We start from the raw sequence: 10,414 nt of genomic DNA, 5'->3' as shown, positions 1-10,414 counted from the left end.
CTGGCACTCATATATAAATTTTCTCACTGGTAAGCTCTCTCAGGTGCTGGGTCTAGTCCGTTCTGTCAGATGTCTTCCCTTTTCCATAAAACTCTTAATATATAACGCACTTTTCCCCAGTCATCTTAATTACTGCTGTCTTGTATGGGGAACAACAACTTGCACAAATATTCGCAGATTGCTCGTCATCCAGAAAAAATATTCTCCGCATCATATGCAATAAGCCTCACGACTTTCATTCTGCTCCCCTTTTCCATGATCTTAGAACCCTGACACTTCCCGCCTTATTGAATCACCGCTTGGTTTTATCCTACCGTAAAGACACAAAGAATAGAATAGGTAATCTTTGCTCACTCGCTAATCTCACAAAACGCGTTGCCCCCTACACTACTCGAGCCCCGGAGACTTGGTGTGTTCCTCATCCGCGAACTAATTATGGTCAACAAATGTTAAGCTACAGGTTGCCCAAGTTACTAAATGACCTTACTCAATGTAACATCGACGTGCTGACTTGTTCTTTAAGAAACCTGCCTGAAATATTTTTGTACGCGTGACTGTGTTTCTGTAATAAGCTGTGTACGGAATTTTTGCATTTTTTTGTTATATTTCTCTTTTACTGTTTGAATTGTATCTTTTGGGGTTTCATGTTTGCCTTCGTTTTGACTGTAGTCTACTACTAAGCCTTCTCTCCGCCCTGCTGCAGCCACTGTAACGGTACTTGGCGCCAGTCAAGCTGCCCCTGAGAAGCTTTTTCCCCTTGTACCCCGCACCTCCACCAAAAATGTAACGAAGACAGGACCGGCACAGATCACAGTCTCAGCGAAGTCCAGCGCACAGCAGGGAACTCACAAGATGGCTGTCCGAACCACACACACACTTCGTATTTGTCCACCGGCACACGCACACTTCGTCTTCATCGTCGGCGCGCTCCCATGAGCACGCGCCAATATGAACATTGATATGGCAGGTGTAAAAATGTCAAATGTCAGGAAATAATACAGGGCCTTATCCGGTGTTTTTTTAGCGAATCAGTACAGTCTGCATATTTCATTAGTTCTTGGTTTCTTTGCATGGAAAGCCGTCCATTTTATCAAGTGTTTACTAATGGCTAAAACTAATTCACGGTATTTCAACGTACACTTTCATTGAAACAGTGCGAGGTCAACTTACTGAAGATAACTAGAAAGTAACGGCCTCTTCAAGGAGATCGCTGTTATTTTCTAATCCTCTTTGCACAGAGCTCAATTTCAGGCTATTAAATACTTTTTTTTTACTGTAACGTACTGCTAGCTGAGCACTGAGGTCGCGGTAATTAAAGATTGTGTTTTCAACCTTTTTAAAAGCAAAAAGGTATTAAAGTAAAAAGAAGCAGCGGAGGTGACGTCAAAATGACGCCATTCAACACAACTTGAATGAGCTGCGATGAAGTCGTACATGTTTTCCACTATGTAGGTCCACCTGCGGACGTTTCTAGCCTTTCTAGGATACTTTTTCGGTTTCTTTACGTTACAGACAATACTATTTGATACTTGGGTTGATTCAGTGGTCCAGCAAAGAAACGTTAGTTGCAAATCGTACCACGTCTTTTTCCTCCCTCGCTCTTTGCTTTTGTTTATATACCCTCAGCGCTGCTCGTTTTAAATTTTTGCGCAGTTTTCTATTGCAGTGTCTTTTTCCAACGCACCTGATTGCGGGCTTGAAAATACCATACATTGTGTAGGGTGTGTCATTCTCCAAATACTTAACTTTTTGCATTGCACTATATTGACAACAACACAGCTGCATTCCGTGGTGCATAACTTTTTATTGCAATTGGCCCGTGCTAATGAGAGTTTTGCGAGCCCTGAAAAAAAAAAAACTCCTCAGCAACGCACTACTCATCAGGCTTACTTAAACATGTGTTGAAGACCAACTTAGTGGCAATAAAGTGTGTAGGAAAACCAAGCCATTTCCAGTTGTGTACCCACATTCGGCAGGCTTCTTGTAATGCCTTCTATTTTGGTACAAAAAAAGCGATTTACACCGTATACCCGTAAATCAGAAATGTCGGTAAACAATCGCAACATATGCGTTTTGAAAATATTCTCAGCAATATCTAGCGAACCGATAATCTCGTCTTCCAGATCTCTTCAGGAACGAGACTCTATGTTTGTGTTTATATACACAAAGGTGAAAGGCCCGTTTGTGTGGAGCGAACACAGCTATGATTTCTTTACTCCTCTTCGAATGCATCCATAACGTGGCGATAACTCGGTGTGTTCGAACGCTTTTCTTCGAGGAGTGCCGTTAAGCTGATTAATATGACGTGCCTGTGACAATGGTGGCATGAAACAGTAAACACCATCCCACTTGGCGAAGCGAACAGGACTCTCGACAGTGCTTCCTCTCAGACTCCTCCGCTCATCCACTTTTCGTCATGTGATGCCTGTAGGCGGTCAAAACCGGAAGGCTTTTCGTGCCGCGCTGCCTCTGATTTCGTTGCACCCGCGGATGAAATGTTGTCGGCTTTATTTTGTTGTTTCAGTGCATGAAGTGTTCCTTCCATGTTTATGGTCATGCTTCAGCAAGTGCCTGCAATATATCAGCATATGCCTTCCTCGCCCCACGCCCACAAGTACGCCGACCTACCTGTCTTCGCAATCACCTATTTTTGAAGAAACATTATTTGGTGGTCAATATGAATGAATTCCTCTTCAGTACTGCGTCAGATATAATTTTTCAACCGAGTAAATTGCACTTCCGCTGCGTTCGTTTCTTGTTTGAAGAAAAAAAACCGAACTTCCACAGATCGGCTGCTAGTGTTGTATTGTGATGATATGTTTTTTGACGTCCATCGCAAGCTCGCCCAACTTGAGAACCTGTAAAGGAAAGGACAGGTGCATGCAGCTTTGAATGATTTTCGCGATAATGCTCTATTTTTAAGACAACACAACAAAAGTTCGTTGTTAGAATCTATTCTTCACATATGCTGTCACTAGCTTCGCTGAACATGCTTGAAACTACTCTTGTAAGGGAAAGAAAAGGATAAATTGAGAGTGGGCTTGCACCCCTACCTTGAATTGAGTGTTGTGGTACGTCCTTACTGGTGCTTTCCCGTCCAGCACCACCGAATGCGGAGACGGCGAGTTACAAATGGTTACGGCTTTTATGACAGGTTTGATCGGCCCTTGGTAGCTGTCCTCCTCAAGCTCCATGGCCAATGTTGAGACGTTTGGCTCCTGTAAAGCGAACCAACAGACCCTGATTTCGTGCACGTCGCCCCTTTGACTGTGCATTATCTGGAAAGTGATCTCAACTTTCAGTACAATTGTGCCCAAAGGGCATTTTACAGCAAAAGAAATATGCTGCGAAGAACGCTACCACTTTGCTTTGGCTGATAGGCGCATACGCTCTCCGTTCTGAAGCAGACCTCTCTTGCAGATACCCACACTGTCTATACTGTCGGCTCATTCTACGAACACAAAGCAATGCTATATCTCCCAGAGAAGTTTGCGAGTTAAGTGCCCTGAAAAACTTTTACACTCTGTTTTCGAACTCATTTATTTAGTTTTCGCAGTCGCATGCCCCAGTAACATTCGTCTTAACATCTAACAAGAAAGGCTGCAATTCGAGGAGAATATTTGGTGATGAAATGGATTCGGCGAGCAAGAGTATTTTTTTTTAATAAGCAAGAGACCTGTTCATGGTGCCATTCAAAGTTAGGCACTCCTGAACTGTACATTTTTTTTCTAGTTACCGAGAAAGTAACTTTTTTGTGCAGACGCATACTGATCATTTGCTCTTTTTATTTTGAGAAATTATATTTGTACAGATTACGTGAGTGCATGCAAGGGACTGCCAAATAGTACTAGAACTCATTTATTATAAGAGTACATAAAATTTCATTTCCTAAGGCAAAAAATTACCACGAGATGCGCAAGGTTATGTATTACGGGCTCGACTTGAAATACCTATGGACAACCAGAAGTTTTGACTACAGTGTAATTGTAGTCTTTTTCTCTGGGCACTGCTTGCAAAAACTGAAGCTGATCATTCGCATAAACAGCAGAATGCAGCAGTTATTAGGTCTGGTATTTTAGGCTTGATATTGCTAGTTTGATATTGCTCACTCCATCATGATGTAAAATGCAGCTGCATACTACCTTTGACAAACTGAATTTCATGCGTATTTGTGGAGCCTTCGTCATGTCATCGTCTGAAAGAAAGATATACAAACGCACATTTTTTAAAGGAACAGAGATCAATCGTGCAGCGTATTTAAAATTCGATCGCAGTGTTTCTGCCCACAGTTCAAAACATATACTATGAATAAAATAAGAAGGGTGTTTGCAAGAATTTATATTTCTTTCAGCGGTTTGATGACCGCTGGCCGACAGACAACCAATGTGCAATCTTTCAGATTACACTTGTGAAAAATCTTGCCCGCGGCCGCATTTGTCCCGTAAAATTCGATCACCCGCTTAAAATTCGGGAGTTGGGGTGGTTTGGATCCTGCCGTCAGATACGTTCCAGTCACCAGGAGTACAGATATCCCCGTTTTCGAAACCCCGGTACATCAGGGCGGGAGCTTACGTTTTGGAGAAGCTCACTAACCGCGTTTTATAACCCCACACTGATCAAAAGTGATTTTCAGGACATGTACCGACATACACGGGGGCATCAGAAAATTACTACGTATAAAGAAAGGACAAATGCGAATGGCCGCATACAATCCAGGCATACGAGACTTTAAACTTGCGCATTAAAGATATCTTAAACTCTGCCGTTATATGCCTCCAGGAACCTACCTTGAACGAGAAAAGTAGGGTTTATTCAACAGCTGCGTTACCTGCATGCTATTAAGGGAATTTTTTTCGGCGTAAAGCGCGCAACCGACTAAACTAGGCTACCACTGCAATTTCCTTTTCCTCTCAAAGCTTCTCATCATCACATTCCGTTCAAACTGCAGCCATTAGAAGCTGCTTACGCAAATGTGGTAGCGCTTTACAGCTTTACTACAATATTTCTTTCTTCGTTCCTTTCGAGTTTTTAACGCCCCTGACTCTGTATTTGCGGCCGTCCTGGTGACCTATGGACAACGTTCAAGTATGGGAAAAATAGAAAAGCGTCAGCAATAAAGTTGAATAGCGGTATACTGTACTAGCAATAGCGGCATACAGTACTGGTGCAGGGGTAAAGCTAGATAAAAAGTTTAGAAATTTTTGCGAAATTGTTTTTTACCATATTTCATAGCCGTTAGGCAAAACATCACTTCATTGGCACTCTTTTCTTTCTACGAGAAACGACAGCAGTTTCATGAGATTGCCAGTCTTTTGGAACGTGCTGCAAAAGCAACCAAAATTTTTTAGGAAATTGCTTGATGCAGTAACCCCATAAAAAACTGAATACTGTCACTAAAGTGTCTTCCTGCATCGAAAATTCATAGCTCACAAACTGTGAGTTACAAAGGATGGTTAATCTTCGGCGCCGTTGATTTCTTGTCGTTCATAGCGGGGAATCCAAATCGTTACGTCCGCATTGTCTTCAACAATGGAGTAACGTACACAGAAAATATTCTATTTTTCTTAATAACTGACCTCCGCGAGTGCCTAAGTAATAAAAATGACATCGTTTATCGATATAAGCCTCAGAAATATTTGCACAAATCCCTTACTTGTACGCCTCTTTCCTGGTGCACCACACTGGCTTTTACGGCACACGCGCTTAAGATGCACATTTCGAAATCACCGTTTTTACACGGTGCTTTTGATCATCATGAAGAATTCAAGCTTAATAAACCCTGTCAAGACACTAGACTTTCGGAGGTCCGTCCTACGCACATAGACGCAATTCGTAACAGCGTCTGAAGCACGTTTACAAGGCTAGACATACCAGCGGCGACGCTGGCATGCCTAAAGTTTACGCAACCTTAACGTTTTTCAACTTTCGTTAGCTGCAAAACTTTTCTTTCCATAGTTTGCAAAATGTGGATAAATTCTGGCAGAGAAGTACGTACAGAAAGTGATGCCGTCATCCCAGTAGAGGAATCCGGAGGCTTCGCCTTTCTCGTCAGGAGCGACGAAGAGTTCCAGTGCCTCCGGTTCACTGGGAAACAGAAAATAGTGAGCGACTTTTTTTTGCATTTATGAGGAACGAACATTATTTATCGAATGACAATGTATGAGCCATACATTCCAGGGGCGGTTTTCACGAATAATTATTTTATTCTGTCACCAATGTACTCTACCGACTCTGACGTCAGGGCTCATAATTAGCCAAGAATGCACGTCGTTAGCTCTGGTAAGAAAGGAAGAGCACAGGAATTTCAATAAAATGAACAAGAAGCGGTAAAGAGAAAAAATGGTACTTTTAAGTTTCGTTCACATCAGGCGCTCTTGTGGTTAATGCTTCCCAGTCACGCAGAATACGCTAGAGTGTTATTTATTAACGATGTCTAAAACTGTCCAAGTGATAGTGGCACCAACTTACATCCAACTAACACTGTCGTGCGCCATCTGTAGCCACTAAGTCTAATTTCATCATCTCGGCTAGCCTTGTCCTTTGCGGCGTTCAAATTGCCTCAGAAACCGTAGCGTTCAGCTTTTTTTATCATCAGTTATCTAGGCTCCACGTTAAATTACCTGCACACGTTAATATCCCCTTCCCAGTTTCGTCAAGCACATGTTTACATCGCGCTTGTTCTTTAACGTGCTCTGCTCTTTTAATTCTGTTCACGGGACGTTTTTCCTCTAATTTTTCATTCGAATGGCTCATTGCACTGTCCTTAACTATTCTTCAATCATTTTCATAGCTCTTTGTGTGCGTGTGTGCGTGCGTGCGTGTGTGCGCGTGTGTGTGTGTGTGCGCGTGTGCGCGTGTGCGCGCCTGTGTGCGTGTGTGCGTGTACGTGTGCGTGTGCGTGTGCGCGTGTGTATGTGTGTGTGTGTGTGTGTGTGCGCGCGCGCGCACGCATGGCAGTTATTGGACAGAAGTACAAAAACTTCCCCTACGAACCTGGAAAAAATAATAAATTCAGGTGGGCAAAAAAAGAAAATTAATGCGCGCAGGTGCTGCGGTTGATTATCCCCGGGTTGTCCAGGCTGGTGAAGCCGTTCTAAGCATACGGAAAATCCGCGCACTATCCAGTCTTGCGCTCCTCTACAATAAACCTGACCTCGTGTTCGTGATGATTCCGAAAACGCCAAACTACGGTGGAGCGCGAACGCGCCTGAGGACCCACCGACTAGACTAAACAGCAATGCAAATCAATATTACACGTAACCTTAATCAAACAGGTTGTACTTACGGATTCTCGTTGCCAGTAATGTGAAGCAAAGGAACTATGGAACCTCCCCTGACGTGAATGGGGATGTTCGTTCCCTCCAGCGTGGCATTCGCACCCTGTGCTAGGTTTGTTGCCTCGCCCTGCAATTGAAAATATTTTTGACAGCGTTTTAGGAGTCGCACAAAGCGCACGCCCCCACTCGTGTTCTCGTGCACTGTCTCTCAGGGATAATTTGCCGCAGGAGAGAGGTGCGAAACGCATGGCCGCACCTGAATACAATACCATTAAAAGAGTCTTCGGGAAGAAAACGTGTATTCGGTCATAAAATTAGCTCATTTGTTTGATAGAAGTGACGTCACCAGAGCGGGCAACCCTCATCCGGAGCGTCGTCTCTTCCGGTAAAGGAATCAAAAGCGTGTAATCATTTTAACGCGTTAGGTAAGTCGCAAAATCGTTTTTTTTTTTTCAGTGAGCTCCGGTCGGTTGCGGCATATTGGACCAGAGGATTGTAATGGTTCAAACTCGATGACAAAGCAATTGACATGAACTACTTTTTACCTTATTATTCCAAAAAATGTTTGTGCAGTAAAATTTTACCGTATTTAGTCGCATGCTGCACGCACACCTTTCCCCCAGGAAAATTTTGCAACTTTGGTGAAGGCGTTCACAAAGCGGGGTAAAATATTGAGAAAAAACAACCAAAGCGATAAAAAGAGGAAAGAAATATGGCTGGTGCAATAAATAAGTCATCCAGTACAATATCTTCTATATGAAATAAGAACACTACCTTCAGCACAGTATCTAAGCTTGTGGGCAGTCAAAAACTTTCATCTTATACCCGCATGTGCAACTCATGTAGAGGGAATTAAGGATATCTAAAGAGAACACATTTGCAGTTCACTCTAGCAAAGCTCATAGGATTACGCGCAAAGCCCCGGAGTTGCTACAAAAATGATATGGCAGATCGAACTGCGAAACCCTTTGAGACCACAAGGTATTTGTGTTAAGAGACAGAAACCCTGTAATGAAAAAGCAGAGAATTTAGCAGACGTTTAAAAATCGCTGGCATGCTACTCTGTGTGGGGAAGGGAATCTGGGAGGTAAAGCAGGAGGAGAGGCGTGCAGGGAAGGTTAAATTAAAGAAAAAAAAAGGGGGGGGCCCAGGTTGAACATAAAATGCGGCCATTAAATGAATACTAAGCGGCATCGGCGAGTAATGATCAAACATGAAATGATGAAGTGCATAGTCAAGTGCTTTATGTTGCTTCTTTAGATTCCTCGTGCAACATGAATGCCTGCTGTTCGTCTCGTGAGATGAGCTATAGTGGTCTCGACGTTTGACAAGTGACGCTTGATATCCATTTAAAAGTTCGGCATTCAAAAAAAGTCCACCTGCTATCTTAGATTATCATCATCGGCCTACTGTACGCTCACATTACACAAAGAAAACCATATTGCCACAGTACGACCCCTCCAGTGGCGCCAAACCGCGGCCGAATTGTTTTACCTGGAGCTTGGCACGCCTTGAGCATTCTAGGGGCTAGCGCTTTGTCGTCTTCCTCGCTCGATGTCTCTGCTGTCTGGAATGTCCCAGCACGTCTGAGTGAACGTTTAATAATAATAATAATAATAATAATAATAATAATTGGTTTTTTAAGGAAAGGAAATGGCACAGTATCTGTCTCATGTATCATTGGACACCTTAACCACGCCTTGAGGGAAGGGATAAAGGAGGAAGAGAAAGAAGAAAGGAATAAAGAGGTGGTGCCGTAGTGGAGGGCTCCGGAATAATTTCGACCACCTGGGGATCATTAATAATATTAATTAATAATTGGTTTTTTGGGGAAAGGAAATGGCGCAGTATCTGTCTCATATATCGTTGGAGACCTGAACCGCGCCGTAAGGGAAGGGATAAAGGAGGGAGTGAAAGAAAGGAAGAATAGGTGCCGTAGTGGAGGGCTCCATAATAATTTCAACCACTTGGGGATCTTTAACGTGCACTGACATCGCACAGCACACGGGCGCCTTAGCGTTTTTCCTCCATAAAAACGCAGCCGCCGCGGTCGGGTTCGAACCCGGGAACTCCGGATCAGTAGTCGAGCGCCCTAACCACTGAGCCACCGCGGCGGGTGGGATCTTTAACGTGCACGTTTTTCTCACGTCAACCGTTTTTCGGTGATATATTTGGTGTAGCAGCTGGGTAGCGTCCCATGTACTCTGACTACGAGGACACTCTTGACGCCTGTTCTCCACGCGTGGACTCAACTCCTGTCCACAAGGCGAGCCGCCGTCTGCGATGCCTACCTCCTGAGTTCGGCCGCGGTATAGCGCCACTGAAGGGGTCGTATTGTGGAAATATTGCAAAATTTGAAGCGGGGTCCATCCATTATGTTAGTAAATATGGCAGTTAGAAATCCAAAAATGGCCACTTTGGCACAAAGCACATTTTCTTAAAACGGGAAAGAGCCTTGCGAGCACTCGGTGAATGATTTCTTCGCTTGCCCCAGAAAAGATGCCGACTATATGAGGCATCGTTTTCATCGCGTCGCCACAAGAGCAAAATTGCAAACTGTGGGGTTTAACGTCCCGAAGCGACACGTGACCTATGGGGGAAGCCTGTGGTTTAACGTGCGCCAATATCGCACAGCACACGGGCGCTTTTGTATTTCGCCGCCATCTAAATACGACCGCCGCAGCTGGGATTGAAGTAGCGACCTTGGTATATTCGGATGCAACTCAATAACGAAGCGGAAGATGCCCCTCAAAGGAGGCCATCCAGCCAATGGCGTCGACAGATTTTCAACATTCCGCTGTTAATTCTATTAAGCCGTGGTTATCCTCCATTTGCCACCCCCAGCAGTTTCAAGCTGGATGGTCCAAGAGGATCGCTAAAGGGGGAGAGGGAGAGGTTCGGTCGACGTTATTGGCTGGAGGGGCTCCATTGAGGGTAATTTATCGCTTCGTTCTTTAGCTGTATCCGACTATATCAGCAGTCAACAGTCAAACGCCAAAGCCACTGAGCCACCATAGTGATAACCACAGTAAAAATAACTTTAATCTGTCGTTAATCTTTAAAGCACCAGTATTTGCTAATTAATTAGCATAGAAAGTTAGCATCAAGCACAGTACCAAAATTTGATCACTGCAACA

The 10,414-nt window shown here is 43.9% G+C and overlaps 1 protein-coding gene across 2 annotated transcripts in view; it reads right to left on the bottom strand.

The window, feature by feature from the left end:
* Positions 1–1,786: 1,786 nt before the first annotated feature.
* Positions 1,787–10,414, bottom strand: part of LOC144121554 (lysosomal alpha-glucosidase-like) — a 101,700-nt gene continuing 93,072 nt past the window's right edge. For both annotated transcript variants that reach the window (XM_077654827.1, XM_077654826.1), the window contains exons 19-23: positions 7,286–7,404; positions 5,996–6,084; positions 4,143–4,195; positions 3,054–3,218; positions 1,787–2,858 (exon numbers count right to left, since the gene is read on the bottom strand). In XM_077654827.1, the coding sequence (XP_077510953.1) occupies positions 2,796–2,858; positions 3,054–3,218; positions 4,143–4,195; positions 5,996–6,084; positions 7,286–7,404 (489 nt within the window). In that variant the 3' untranslated portion in view covers positions 1,787–2,795. The remainder of the gene's footprint in view (positions 2,859–3,053; positions 3,219–4,142; positions 4,196–5,995; positions 6,085–7,285; positions 7,405–10,414) is intronic.

The sequence above is a fragment of the Amblyomma americanum genome, chromosome 2 (assembly GCF_052857255.1).
Source record: "Amblyomma americanum isolate KBUSLIRL-KWMA chromosome 2, ASM5285725v1, whole genome shotgun sequence".
Lineage (NCBI taxonomy): Eukaryota > Metazoa > Arthropoda > Arachnida > Ixodida > Ixodidae > Amblyomma > Amblyomma americanum.
This window is presented reverse-complemented; position numbering and strand designations above follow the sequence as displayed.